Source organism: Muntiacus reevesi, chromosome 2 (genome assembly GCF_963930625.1).
Source record: "Muntiacus reevesi chromosome 2, mMunRee1.1, whole genome shotgun sequence".
Lineage (NCBI taxonomy): Eukaryota > Metazoa > Chordata > Mammalia > Artiodactyla > Cervidae > Muntiacus > Muntiacus reevesi.
The window spans coordinates 64120330-64135695 of NC_089250.1; the positions used below are offsets into that span (position 1 = coordinate 64120330).

At 50.4% G+C, this 15366-nt stretch overlaps 1 protein-coding gene across 1 annotated transcript in view; it reads right to left on the reverse strand.

Annotated features, from left to right (window-relative positions):
* Positions 1 to 574: 574 nt before the first annotated feature.
* The window catches only part of MTCL2 (microtubule crosslinking factor 2), a 74561-nt gene continuing 59769 nt past the window's right edge, over positions 575 to 15366 (reverse strand). Inside the window, exons 14-15 of the mRNA XM_065921951.1 lie at positions 12682 to 14035; positions 575 to 8788 (exon numbers count right to left, since the gene is read on the reverse strand). Coding sequence (XP_065778023.1) covers positions 8636 to 8788; positions 12682 to 14035 — 1507 coding nt within the window. The 3' untranslated portion in view covers positions 575 to 8635. The remainder of the gene's footprint in view (positions 8789 to 12681; positions 14036 to 15366) is intronic.

The following is a 15366-nucleotide window of genomic DNA, read 5'->3' on the forward strand; positions in this document are numbered from 1 at the left end:
CATGTTGTGAGGATACTCAAACAGCCCTAGGGAGAGGTCCACATGGGGAGGAACTGAGGCCTCCTGCCCAACCTCACTTGCCAGGCATGAGTAACCCAACTTGGGAATGGATCTTCCAGCCCCAGTCATGCCTTCACATGATTGCTGCCTGATTTGACACTTGACTGCACCCTCAGGAGACCCTGAGTCAGAACAACTTAGCTCCTGAATCCCTGACCCACGGCATCTGTGATATAAATGTTTGGGGGTAATTGATTATACTGTAATAGATAATTAACCCATGTCCTTTTTTTGTGATAAATATTTGAAAGTCTTTTGTAGCAAGTTTCAATTCCATTTTTGATAACCTGCATTTGTTTCTCTGTGGCCTTACCACAATTCATGGGAGACCCTGAGGTGTCAGCAGTCAGTAGCTGGGAGCCGCTGGTGGCTCCTCCCAAGTGACCCCAGACTAGCCAGCTGGCTGTGGCATTCCCAGGACTTCCTCCTTCCCAGGCAACCGGGTGTGTGGTTGAGTCAAGTTCCAAATGTGCTGGGGACTGCACCCACTCATTGAGAAATCAGACAAGCCAAGTCCATGGAAACTGTTCATATGACATACTTTATTTCCAATCTAAACCATTAAAAACCCTTTGTAAGTTTACACTGTACAGTTATTCTCATGTCTGAATTAAGACACGGGGGGGAAGGAGAGCTGGCGGACTGGACCACGGTTGTCTAGCACCCAATACCTCCTGGGAAGGAGCCTTCTGAAGAAAGGAGTAGGGAGGAGAAAGAGCGGACAGGAGAGGCAGAGTTTGGCCCAAGGATGCCCCTGGTCCCTTCCTTCCCAAAGGCCTTTCCCTGGGGGACCCCTTGGGCCCACGACTTCAGAGGCCACACCAGGAAACCAGGATGGTCAGGAAGGGGGTTTCACAGTATTGGCGGGGGTTCAGGATGGGGAGGCCAGGTTGAGGGATGGCTTTTGGCTCTCTCCCCTAGCCCCTAGGGACAGGAGCTGCTTTTTGGCACTGTCTACAAGGTCTCCCTGGAGGTGGGAGGAGGAGGAGCTGGTTGGGGATTTAGGAGTCTCTTTGAGATCTGAAAAGAAGCCATAAGCCTATGGTGAGATTCCCAAGGGATAAAGGGTCAGGGTCTTTTGTCTCCTGCCCACCCCCCCACAGGATGCCCACCCCCTGCCTGGCTGGCACAAGCCTATACAACCTTTAGTAAAACCCAGACAAGTAGGAAAGGTGGGTAGAACTGGAACTAAGCCAGGAGTAGAAAAAGGAAAAATGCCTGCCTTTTCCCGCCCCCCAATTTCTGGGAAGAGGAGAACACACTTGTGTTTTGCTTTGGGTAGGGATGGCCAGGGTTCCCTGGCCTCAGAAATCCAGATGAGCTTGATGTTTCCCACTTGTTCCTGGTCAGGACCAGTCTCGGTCCTTCACCAGGCCACACTATTTGCTGGTTTAGATCGGCAGGTAGTAAATGCCTGTGTATATCGGAATCATTTGGAGGGCTTGTTAAACCCCCAGCTTGCTGCCCTCCTCCCACCCCCACCATAGTTCTAGTTTTGTAGTTCTTGAGTGGGGCCAATACTTTGCATTTCTGTCAAGTTCCCAGATGATGCTCTGGCTTCTTGAGAACCTCCAGGCATCTCATCCTCAGCAACCTGGTGCCCTAAGAAGACAGTGCCAGGGAGCTGGGCCACAGCTGCCAAGGCCCTGCCTTAGAGGCACCAAATTGGGAAGCTGCTGGGAACAGACTTATGGTGAGCCCCCTGTGCGGAGAGGTAAACTAAGGCACAGAGATCAGTGGCAGAGCTGAGAGAGGAGCCAGGATACAGGGCCCAGTGGAGAGAGGATGGTGATGCAGGACCCCAAAACATGAGGGGTGCTCTGGGGTCCCTAAGGATCCTCATCATAAAATCATACAACCAGCCAAACACAGAGAAGTTAGGACAACTGTCCAGACCTGGGCCAGGTCTCCAAAATCCTGGCTGAAATTCCTTTTCACAGGAGCAGTTCGAGTGGTATAGAGTGGAGAAAGACAAGATGGTCAGGCCTTGATGACTTTGGCCCTTCAAGGATGCTAAGGGAAACCAGAGCTCCTTTTCTTACTGCCTGGGGTTCAGGGAGCTGGTGAAGGGCAGGAAGGGAGGGGAGCAAGGCTGAAGGGGTAGACAAAGGAGGGTGCGGGGAAGGGTGGGGTGGGGGAGCCCTGGGCAAGGGGTCACTTTGTAACCAGTCCCCTTTGGTTCTTGGTTCTGTGGACTTTGCAGACTGCAAATACTACAGAAGGGATAAGCGGTAATGCCAGGGTGGGCTACAGGTTCTGCCAGTGCAAGCTATTCAGAGGCAGAGAGATCCAGGGGAGGGTAGAGAGGATGGTGGAATATCAGATGGACAGGCAGATGGATGGACAGATAGCCCGAGGGAGGAGGGAAGAACCCAAGTCAGGCTGCATCTGCTTTACAAACTAGGCTATGCAGGACTGGGCAGGATAGGGGAAGCCAAAATGGGGGTCCCAATGACCTCTGCCAATTCCCAGTGGATAGTGCTGGGGTCCTGTCGGGAGGCTGTGGACAGAAGAAAATGGGACTCAAGGGTGGGATGGGGGGTGTCTTTCTGGGCTGGGGGTGGTCACTGGGCCAAGCTCAGCCTGAGGCATCGGGGAAAGGTTCCCCCTTCAGTGTGAGAAAGTAAAACAGAACCCAGGAAATACAATCAGATCTGAAAGCAAACATCAGGAGTTGGGAGACCACAGACACAGGACGATGGGGATGTGAGCCTGAGGGGCCAGGAAATCCATAGAAGGCCATCTGGGAGGGCTGAAGGGGGTGGGTACTACAAAGAAGCCTGTGGCTCAGAAGAGGAAAACCTGGCCATGGTTCAGGGCCACTCGGTCTGCTGGTGGGAATCAGTCAGAGAAGAGGAGGCAGGAGGAGGGGAGGCTTTGGAGGAAGGTGATAAAACAAAGGATGGATGGGTGGTGGGAAGCAAACAGGCTGAGCCCAGAGAGAGGACAGGGTTCAGCCAAGATCAGGGAATGGTAGGTGGTGTCTCACTCACCTCCAGGGATGCAGAACCTGGTGGGAGTCAGGAAACCTGAATTCTGGTCCTGACTCTGCCTCCAGTTTGCTGTGTGACCTTGGGTGAGGAACTCCCTTCTCTGGGCTGGATTCCTCATCCAAAAAAGTGAGGAGTTTGACAGAAAAGGACCAACACTGTATGATTCCACTTAGAATACTTAGAATAGGTAAATTCACAGAGACAGAAAGTAGAATATAGGTTATCAGGGGCCTGAGGGAAGGATGGGGAGCTACTGTTTAGTGGGTACAGTTTCAGTTTGGGGTGATGCAAAAGTTCTGGAAATGGATAGTCCTGGTGGTTGTACCACTGTGTGAATGTATTTAAAGCCACTAAAAGGGCTAAAACAGTAAGTTTTATATTATGTATTCTGGGCCACAATTTTTTTTTTTAAGTGAGAGGGTTGGTCCAGTTTATTAGCCTTTCTACTCAGACTAGTGAGGGCACTAGGGGACAGTGAGTGTGATCAGACTTCTTTACATCAGTGTAGAACCTTATGTTTTCCCATGTAGACTCACAAAGTATTGTACTTGGTCCTCAGCACCGCCATGTGAGGTAGGATTTCTTCCACTTTGCAGCTGGAGGAACAGAGGCACAGACTAGCCACATGCTCTGGGGTCAAGGTCATTCAAGTCGGTGGCAGTTTATTATTTTTAAAATAGTGACCTGGAAAACATCCTTGCATTTTAGGTTCATACCACAACTGACTTAGTGGCCTTTGAAGAAAGGACGCATGCTCTAAATTAGCAGAAGAGTTTGCCTCCTGGGGCAAATATTGTCACTTCCCATGACTGGATGATGAGAGTCATGAAAGTTGATGTGCTTCCCTTTTTACCATGGCTGCCAGGAAACTCCAGAGTAAAATTTAATTGCAGGATTATGGGAATCACATCAGATAGATTTAAGCGTGTGTGTGTGTGTGTGTGTGTGTGCGCGCGCGCGCGCTTAGTTGCTCAGTTCTGTCCAACTCTTTGCAACCCCATGGACTGTAGTCCTGCAGGCTCTTCTGTCCATGGGATTTTCCAGGCAAGAACACTGGAGTGGGTTGCCATTTCTTCCTCCATGGGATCTTCCCAACCCAGGGATCGAACACACATCTCCTGCGTCTCCTGCATTGGCAGGAGAATTCTTTACCCACTGTGCCACCTGGGAAGATAGATTTGGGGAATGATAATTCCTCTTGCTTTTTGACTTTTTTTTTCCGTTGCCCTACTGAACTTTACGATTAAGATTGTAAATTGCCCCCGGTGCTTTTTGGAAATTCTCAGCATAGTTAACCCAAATCAGAGCTGGATTGAGGACCAGGTCCCCTAATTCTCAGCTCAAGGTTCTTCTAAAAATATAACATCATAGTTAATTGGGCTTAAAAAAGATGGCCTAATTGGAGATGGTAAAGAACAGGGAAGCCTGGCATGCTGCAGTCCACGGGGTCACAAAGAGTCGGACACGACTGAGCAACTGAACAATGGTCAAGGCTGTGAACATCAATGGTGTGGCACTGGTACTTAGGATCTCTCTGGGAGTTTGTTAGATATGCAGATTCCTGGCCCTTTGGGGTGAGGTGGGGTCCAAGAAGCTGCATTATGGACATGTCCCCACACCACCCTCTGAGACACACAGGTCCAGAGATTCAGGATAGACTGGTTTTATGTCTGGCTTGGGCAGTGGCATAGTCTGGGTATTCTGCAGCCACACAAAGCCCCCAGTGGGGCAGCAGGTTAACACAGCAAGGGACAAGGTTGGCCTGAGGGTTCCAGCTGACCTAGGTTCTAGTCTGAACTTGATGACTTCCTGGTTAGGTGACTGGAATGAGACCTGTACCTCAGTTTCCTCATCTATAAAATGGGAACACTAAACCCTGTCCTGTCAAAGTTGCCTCCCAGAGTTAGCATGTAGAAGCCTGAGGGAGAAGCAATTTCTAAATGGCCATGTGCTCTAGAAGAGGTGTCCAGGAACTTATCATTAATGAAGAGGAGGTGGGATTGGGGGGCTAATGGGCCTGGAAGACTGGCAGAGCTGGGAGGGAGCATTCTAGATGGGAGAGAAGAGAGAGGAAGACCCCAGAAGTTGGATGGGCAAGAGGGGAACAGACCATGTGATGAAACCACGAAAAGTGGATGGAAGCAGGCAGGAGGGAGCCATGTGACAATCAGGGCACAAGAGGGTCAAGTCCTGGACCCTTAACTTTGTCACCTGGGAGAGCAGTTGGGAGAGGACCATCCCTGGGGAGACCAAGGGAAGGAGCTGTTTTGAGCAAGACCTCTTGAGAGGGGTTTTTAAAATTGGTCAGCCTTTGGTGGGGACAGAACTGGGGGGGAGATGGCCGCCAGGGTGACAGGGACTTGAATATTGATACCTCGTGCATGCAGGATCTAGGGGCCACTGACGTGCCAGGGTGGTTTGATTTTCATTTCAAGTACAGACATCATTGCCCCCAGGAGGGTCTGATTTGGCTGTGGGAAGAGGTCAGATGTCAGAAACACAAGATCATCCAGTTTGGGGTCAGTCATGCCAACTGGTCTTCCATTTCCCCTCAACCAACTGGTGCCAACACAATGGATCCAAGCCCAGGGGTCTGTAGGGAATTAGGACCCCAAGGTTCCTTGGGACTTTGGCTGAAGAGAACAGAGAGAGAGAGAAAGGAGAGGAAAAAAAGGGACAGAGGGCGAGGAAGAGAAGGAAGTTGCTGGGAGTAAAGAGGCAGGAAAGAAGAAAGGGGAAAAGGGCAGTGTTCCTTCCTGGGACCCGGTGCTCCTGGGGAGTCCTCACGGTGGGCCAGGCAGTTTTCTGCTTCAGGAATGTTACCAAGACTTAAAAGGCATTTGAAGAAACAAACTTAGAAATTACATTCCAAAAGAGTAGAGAGTTTTTACAAGACAACCCCCCACCCCCAAAAAAGAAAACACAACCAGTTGCTAATTAAAATGCTAAAACCCAAATCAAACCAATATTTACACGTAACATTTTCAACCCCATCAAGCCCCATATCCAGAGGCTTCTGTAGGAACAGTGATGAGTGACCTTGCCCAGTGGCATGCAGGAAGCAGAAACTGGGACTTTACTGAAAACCAAGGACAGGCCTCTGACACTGGCTGAGGGCTGGGCGGCGAGGCGCTAAGACAACGAGAACGCAAGGACGATCTTGGATGAGAACAAAGATGGTAAAGCTGAGCACTCAACAGGGTCCAGGTCTCGTGAGGATTCCTCCCTAAGGCTAGAAGTGCAGCCTCCCTGGCCCTCTGCAGCCCCGGGAGGTGGCAGAAGGCCTCCGGTGGCTTGTGGCCTGGGGTGAACCCCCTCCCTTGGATAGCATTGGAGGGGTCCCCTGACCTCTTGGGTGGGAGCACTGGCATCCCAGAGGGGCCTGGCCCTTGGCTACACTGACCTGCCTGCTTTGTCCCCACAGGTCACTATGGTACGAGGAACTGGCTGGTTGTACTAACGTGACCCCAAAGTTCTGCTGATAGGCAATGGACATGAAGGTATTTGGGTAACTGGTCCAGGTGCTCCAGAAAGGGCAAGACTGGGGGCTGGTGGGTGGGAGTGCAGAGGCATCTCCTAAGTCCTGGGGGCACACTAGCAAAGATGGTGGCTTTCAGTCTTCCTGATGGAAAATTCACAGATAAGCCACTTTATCCTGATGTTTTCACTCTGAGCCCCCAACCAGTTACACGCAGATATGCAGGTATGTGTGCAACCAAAATGGGTTCACTGGCACCAAGAGGGAGGCCCTCTGCGTTCTCCCCTGCCCTGTCACCACTGCAATGAGCCATGCTGCAACCTGTCCGATGGCTCAGTCAGCTCACATGCGACAGGGGGAAGGGTGGGCAGTGGGGTTGGGGCTGAGAGACGAGCCTGGAGAGTCCATAAGGCTAAGGAGAGAGGCTGGTGAAAAGGCTGGAGGCTGGTGAGAACTGAGGCAGGCTGGCAGACACTCTCAGATCCATGTGCAAAGCTGCAATAAACAACATTCTCGAAGTTCAGTCCTGTTTTCCTGCGAGTTCTCACTTAGGGAACTTGGAGAGATTTCCATGCTCTTGATAAAGCCTTAGTAATCTGTGTTGGACTCATCAGAAACCAAAAAAAAAGGTGTCAGAAGGAGGGAGGAAAATGAGAAGGAAAATGGGGAGTGATTGGGAAGCGGTGCTGCTGGTCCAGCCCTCCATCCTGTCTGTGAGTATTTACAAACTCACAGCTGGGGGTCAGGCAAGTAGCAGGTGTGGAGCATAAAAGTGACGCTCTGAGGCCAAAGGGTCAGCAGATTTGTGGGGAGCTCTGCTGGGGCCCCCTCCAAACCTGAACCAGGAGACCAGAGCTCGCCTGCTGAGTTGTCTTGTCCTCAGAGGGGACCCTGCGCCCATCCATCGTGTTAAAGCCTTGCATTGTCCCAGTGGCGAGAGCACATGTCTGAACCTCCAATAAATTACCTTAGGGACTTTGGGGTAAATTAAATTATTAAAATAAAGTAAAACCACCTTAAATATTTATAGTAAGAAAAAATTCAAAATAAACAACCTAGGCAAGAAATGTGTTTCCAGGCCCCAGTCTATTGCCATGTCCTGGGGCACCGGCCTCGTGAAAGACTCCTGGGCCTGATCTGGCCAACTGGGAGTCTCTTTTTGGAAATATCTTTGCCCTCCACCAGCTGCAGGATGTAAACACAGTAGAGATGTGGCACCCCTCCACGGTGCTGGGGAAAGAGCCCCCAGGAATCAAGGCAGTGGGCAATTAGGCATTTATTTATCTGTGCACCAGGTCTTGAGAGGGACTCTACCTATGTCTGTCCTCAAGGAGTCTCCTGGGAAGGCTAGGGTCCCCCCAAGTCACCTTGGCAAGAAAGGCAGTTCCAGTGGCTCCCTGACCCTGGGCCCTGCACATTTCTACCTCACATTCTAGGTCTTGCTGCATCTGAGCTACGGGCAGGGAGATCCAGGACCCCAGGATTCCAAGCAGATACTTGACCCTGGCTACTGCCCTATCATATCCCCTAGAGCTGCAGCAATCCAGAGCAGCGGGGCTGGGGGGAGGAGGCGGTGGCGGAGGGAAGAGAGGGATGGGGTGATGCCCAGCTCAGCTCCATGAGACACCCCATGTTGAGCCCTAGAGCAAAGCCTGTTCTTCTCATCGGTGTTTCTTCCTGGTGAAGAGGGATGTGGTTGGCCAGGAACATCTCTGTGAGCCCTTTTCCCTGAGGCGCATGGCCGGAAGTGGATCCTTTCCTTGACTCTTCTGAGAAGTGGGTGTGGGTGGAACCAGGCAAGGCTCTCCCAACTTACGACCCAGGGATCAGCTCTCAGTGGATCTCTCTGGAGATGCTTCTGAAGCCCAGTTTTGGTCTTTCTCCCACTCGCTGCCTTCCCCTGGGAAGTCAGATATCACCACCCAGCAGTCAGCAGGAGACCCCGCTTTACCTGGCTGGGAAAGCGCTTCCATGGCAGAGATGCAGCCCTCCAGGGCGAGAGATGCAGGGAGCTCGCGAGCCCCGAGCGACTTCTCCTCTCCACTGGTTCCCTTCGGCTGTCCAGGGACGGGGGCTGGTCGAGGTGAGGAGCTCGGCTGCTCTATCACTCGCTGGGCGGGGCTGCCCGCTCCTCCCCACCCCAGCCAGACTCTGAAGGGTGCAGCCTGCACTTGGAAGGAGAGTGGCGGACGGCAGAGCGGGATGGCCGGGCGAAGCAGGAGGCGAGAGACTGGGTGCTGCAGTCACACACTGCATCCTGGGGAGAGAGGAAGAAGTCAAGAGGAGCCAGGAGGCACTAACTGCCCCCCCAACCCCCAGGGACTGGGTGGCCATCCAGGCCAGGAATTCGGACTCAGCTGTGCAGTTCCTAGGAGCTGGAGCCCCTCTTTTTTTTTTTTTTTAGTTATTTATTTTCATTTATTTTTATTAGTTGGAGGCTAATTACTTGACAATATTGTAGTGACTTTTGCCATACATTAACATGAATCAGCCATGGATTTATATTTGTTCCCCATCCTGATCCCCCCTCCCACCTCCCTCCCCATCCCATCCCTGTAGCCCCTCTTTGAACCAATTTTAAAAAACTTATTTTCTCCCATTAGATCTGTAATGAACGTTCATAAATAAAGCAGTAATGAGTGTTCATAAATAACGTTCCAGGGACTTCCCTGGTGGTCCAGTGGTTAAGAATCCATCTTCCAAAAAAAAAAAAAAAGAATCCACCTTCCAATGCAGGAGACTTGGGTTCGATCCCTGGTTGAGGAACTAAGATCCCATATACTGCGGGGGCAACTAAGCGCATGCACTGCAGCTAGACAGAAGCCCAGCAAAAGCCTGTATGCCGCAAAAAGACCCAGTACAGACAAAAAAGCATAACAAAAAAACCCAGACATTCCAGAATATAATAAATCCTGGAATATACATAAATAAATTCTGGAACATACCTTTACCAAAATGATCTCAACTCCTATAGCTTACTTTGTAATCGCAAAAACATGAATACTTTTTTTGTCATTATGTATGTCCAGATCTCTTTCTTTTTAATGGCCACATAGTATTCCACTGAATGGAAATGGCTTAATTTATTTATCAAACTCATTTTTTATGTGTGTTTTAGGTAGTTTCTAATTTTTTCACTATGACCAACACATAGGGATAATGGTTAAAACTGCTGCTATACATTATTTACAATTGCCAAGATATGGAAACCTAAGTGTCCATCAACAGATGAATGGATAGAATGCTACTCAACTATTAAAAAAATGTAATTTTGCCATTTGCAGTACCGTGGATAGACTTGGAGGGCATTATACTAGGTAAAGTTAAGTTAGGGGAAGACAAATACTAACATCACTTATATGTGGAATCTAAAAAATACAACAAATTTGTGAATAGAACAAAAAAAACATCAGACCCACAGATAGAGGGAACAAACTCATGGTTACCAGTGGTGAGAGGGAAGGAGGAAGAGGCAAAATAGAGGTAGGGGATTAAGAGGTACAAATTATTAGGAATAAAAATAAGCTACTAGGATATATTTTACAGCACAGGGGATATAGTCAATATTAATAATAACTACAAATGGAGTATAAACTTTAAAAATCATGAATCACTATATTACACACCTGTAACTTACATAATATTGTATGGCAACTATACTTCAAAAAACACCCAAAAACATGCTGCTGTAAAACTTGATTGGTTGGTTCAAATTCCAGCCCAGTTACTTACCAGCTGTGTGACCTCGAACAAGTTTTTTAACCTCTCTGAGCCTTGATTTTTTCCTCAAAGTTGTTGTGATCAACTTTGATCTCAGCCCGGATTTTTTCCTCAAAGTCTGTTGTGATTACAACAAACTGTTGGCATAGTGCCTATTACGTAATTCAGTAAGTCTTAGCAATTTTTATTAAGAATGCAATACATTTCTTTATATACATATCCACCTCTGTAAAAATTTCCATTGGTTACATTCTTAAGATAACTACTGGATCAATGGGTAATAAGCATATTTTACATACTGAAAAATGTTTGGGTCAACCAACATGGAAAATACAATCAGCTTTGTATTTCTGGTTTCGTGATGTAGTTGTGGTTATCTGACTATGATGATTAATTTTGTGTCAACCTGACTGCGCCACAGGTTCCAGACAGCTGGTCAAACACTATCCTGGGTACTTCTGCGAGGATGCTTTTGATTGAGATTAATATTTAAACCAGTAGACAGAGTAAAGCTGCTTGCTCTCTCTAACATGGGTGAGCCTCATCCAATCAGCTGGCGTACTGAACAGAACACAGAGTAAGAAAGAATTCTTCCTACCTGATGACCTTTAGACTGGAACTATATCAGCTATATGTGCTGTACTGGAACTATACCATTGGCTCTTCTGTCCTCAGGCTTCTGGACTCAGTCTCTCTGTCTCTGTCTCTCTCCACACACACACACACACACATACACACTCTCACGCATGCATAACCACAAAGCCTACTGGTTTTGTTTCTCCAAGCAACTCTAATATAATGGCTATGTTCAGTTTGTAAGAATTCAGTAAACCATATTTTTTACAGTATATATATTAAACTAAAAAAGGTTTAAGTTAAAAAAAAATAGGAATAAATATTTTAAAGGTTTTTTTTGTTTTGTTTTGTTTTGTTTTAATTTAACGCAGCCAGAGTATAGGGAAGTAAAGCACTCACCATATACTCTTGGGGGTTCTAGAAACTCGACAGAGTCTTTGAAAAGGCAATTCAGCAACACTTATTAAATACTTTAACAATTTACCCATTTCTACAACTCAAAACTAAGGAGATAGCCAATTAATATTAATTAATTCATTTTTTAAAAAACTAAGGAAATAATCTGCAATATGGAAAAATCTTTTGTGTCAAGATGTTCACCACAGTATTATGTACAATAGGGAAAACTTAGAAACCAGCTAAACATATAAACTGTACAAATCACATGGGTCAATTCCAGCCCACGCCATCTCTCTGTACCTCCGCCTACAACCTTCCTTCACTCCCTGCGCTGCAGACCATGATAAGCCCCTGACCACAGCTGACTGGGCCAAGGGGGCCCACTGAACTCAAGTTACACCGATCAGTTTCTTCCTGAAATGTGGAACTGGGACATAGGGATTTGACTCCATCTCTTTTAGGTGCTTGAACCAGAAGATGTTATAAAAGCAGAGAAGGGAGACCCCCCTGGACCACATGCAAATACAACAGAGAGGGAGGGAGACACAGGACATCAGAGAAAATGAAGCTCAAAGGAGAGGAGAGGGAGGGACTTCCCTGGTGGTCTAGTGGCTAAGACTCCCAGTTCCCAATGCAGGGGTTCCGGGTTCAATCCTTGATCAGGGAACTAGATTCTGCATGCCACAACTAAAAGATCCTGAGTGCTGCAAATAAGACCTGGCGCAGAGAGACAAATTATATATATATATATATATATGTATGTATATCTTTTTTAAAGAGAGGAGAGAGAGACAGAGCAGCCTCTGGGGCCTTTGGATCCTTGCCCTTGGGTTCCATGGTATAACCCGCAGTTTCCCTTTCTGCAACGCTAACTTATTTGTTTTACTAATAGCAATAACCTTAACTAAATCTGAAATTTATATCCGGAGTGGAATGAGCAACAAAAGGGTCTCAGAATGGAAGCACTTGGGGATGGAGTCTTGGTGGGGTGGGGGCAGTGGTGTGCCAGGATATGTTTAAAGACTGGCTTCCCAGGAGTGAGAGGAGAAGCGCTGATTTTCAGCAATTCCACTTTTCACGGAGTAAATCCTCTCAGGGTACTAAGGTGACACCACTGAACACAGAGAGGTCTACGACTAGCTCTCATGAATCAAGGGAGCGGGCACATCGCTGGGTGATGGGAGAGCAGTGCCCATGCTTCTTGCTCGGAGGGGATGCTGGCAGTCTCTGGGGGTGTGCATGGGTAAGCCACGCTCACGCGTCTAGTAATCTGACCGTGTGTCCATCAGGTCTGTTGTTCCAGGACGGAGGCCTTCCAACCCCCATCCCAGACCAGCACACGGACTTACTGAAACGCACAAACCACAGGCCTGAGTTTGAAATCCAAAGAGTTGGGACCTTATAAACCAATCTCAGCTCAAAAGAAAAAGGGCACCCCGCCCCCAACCCACCTACCTCATTGGGAAGGACGGTGGCTCCATCTCCATCTCGAGTGATACCGTCCTTTCCCACCTGGGGGAGCACGGAGAGCCTGGCCTCCTCACTGCCGCCCGACTTGCCCACCTTCTTGTTCAGGATCCTGGCCATGCCCTCGGGCTGATGGTAGCTGGCGGGGGAGAGGGGCTCCGGCTTCTTGGCGCCCTCCTCCCCAGCCGCAGACGCCGTGGGGCTCGGCGCCCGGCCGCACACGTTGCGGAAGAACTCCTGCACGATGCCGTACTTGGGCGGTTCGGGCTTGGCCCGGGCCTCGGACATGCCAAGTTTCCAGACCGACTCCGTGCTCCCCGAGTGCTCCACCACGCTGAAGAGGCTCGACAGCCCGTCGTTGATGTTCCTCAGCACGGGGCTATCCCGCGTGGTGGTGGAGCGGGCCCAGGCCGAGCCGTTCTGCTTGCCCTGGTGCAGGTTCCACAGGCTGCGGTCCTTGGCCCCGTCCAGCTTGGACACAGAGCGCCTCTGGAGCTTGGGCGAGCCATACTTGGGTGAGCAGCAAGGCCGCTCGATGCGCGCGTGCACCTTGTCCAGGGAAGATGAGATCTGCTTGCTGCGCACGGACACGAGCGAGGAGCCACGCGGCGACCAGCTCTTGCCGTGAAGGCTGCCGCGGGGCGGGTCGGTCTGCAGGCCCACGCTGACCGTGCGGATGGTCTGCGTGCCCACGCTGGCCACGCCCACTGTCTGGCTGGACGTGCTCTTCACCTTCCGCTCCAGCGAGCCCGAACGCATGGCCTGGCGCACGCAGTTGGTGATCTCCTTCATGTCGTCGCTCATGTTCCCTGACATCTCGAAGTCGTGCAGGGCCGCCGGGAAGCCAGGCCCCGCCGCCGAGGGGCCGCCCCCGGAGCCCCCGTCCAGGCGCTGCCGAGAGAAGTTGCAGAGCCATCGGCTGTAGGAGCTCTCGGCCAACCCATCCGCCTCGGCCGACTCTTTGGGCTTGGCTGTGGTGAAGAGGAAGCCCGGCTCGATGATGATCTTCCCCTCCCTGTCATGGACCACGGGGACGCCCAGGCGCCGGGCCACTGGGGGGCTGTAGTACACGCGGATGCCCGTCTTGTCGGGTGCCGTGTAGCTGCGTTGCATCTGCCTCCCCGCCGGCTCCGGGCAGCTCAAGGCACCCAGGCGGTTGCAGTCATGGGGCGAGAGCCCTGGCTGTTCGGGGGCACCCTTTTCCGGGTCCACTGGCTGGGTGCCCACGAAGGCAAAGGCAGGGCTGTTGGGTAGCTTTTTGCCCCGGGAGGCTTCCCCGGCGAGGTACGGGGAACAGTCCAGCAAACTCTCAAACTCCGACATGGAGGAAACAGATTTGGTCCTGGGAAGAGCAGAAAAGGAACGGCTGAATTAGTAGATGCCTTATGCGGAGCAAGCACTCTGGTCTTCCTAGCTGGTCCCTGCACTTCACGGGAGCCGGGACCACAGCGGTCCTGCTCACCCCTTGTGAAAGATGCTGTTGGTGCCCTACCCTTTGCCCCCTCCACACGCAGACCTACACGTGGAACACTGCACGCTCGGAGCACCTGCCATTCTTCTCCTGAGGGCTTTTTTTCTGTCTGCAGGAGCATACTTGGCTTCCACCCAGTTGTTGTTTAGTTGCTAAAGTCGTGTCCAACTCTTTTGTGACCCCCATGGTCTGTAGCCCACCAGGCTCCTCTGTCCATGGGATTTCCCAGGCAAGCATACTGGAGTGGGTTACCATTTCCTTCTCCAGATCTTCCAGACCTGGGGCTGGAACCCACATATCTTGCATTGTAGGCAGATTCTTTACCACTGAGTGGAAACTAAAAATTTGACATGATTTATAGACATAGCCATCAACAAGCCATGGGTGGGGTTTGGTGGTTTGGTACCAGTCCCCAGGTACCCTTAGGTGGGAGAACTCATGCTCCACTCTGGCTCCCAGCAATGCTGTGAAATAGCTCCAGCTGCCCACGTGTAACCTGGTTGATAACACCTCCTTTATGGTGCGTTCCCTTTCCTGTCTCACTTCCAGACTTCCTGGAATCCTCTCCTAAATGTTCTGTTTGCACTCAAATCCTTGCCTGAAGCCTTACTTTTGGGGGAGTCCAATCTAGGACTTCCCAGGTGGCTCAGACGGTAAAGAATCTGCCTGCAATGCAGGAGACCTAGGTTCGATCCCTGGATTGGGAAGGGAATGGCAACCCACTCCAGTATTCTTGCCTGGGGAATTCCATGGCCAGAGGAGCCTGGCGGGCTATAGTCCATGCGGTCGTCCAGACACGACTGAGTAACTAACAACAAATAATAACACGATCTAGGACACCATTTAATCTCCGGCCCAGACCTGGTATGCGTGCTGTCTGATGACTGTAAGTGCCAGGCATACGTGACAGCATTGCACACGTCAGACCATTCAGTCCTCGGACAAGTCTAGGGGGCAGTTCCTGTTACCCCATAGGTAGAGATGGGAAGTACAGCACCAGGGCACAGAGCTAGAACTTGCAGTGCTGAAACTCAAATCTCACATCACAACTCCAGAGCCATCCTCCTCCCTGGGGCTCACTTGGCTTTGGGCTGCTCACATGGCCCCTGTGGGGTTCTGTTACCCCAACTTTCTTCAAGGGTTTCCTAATGGTGGAAACATGGTTCTGAGAGCCCCGGGGGTTTCCCTGGCTATAGCACAGG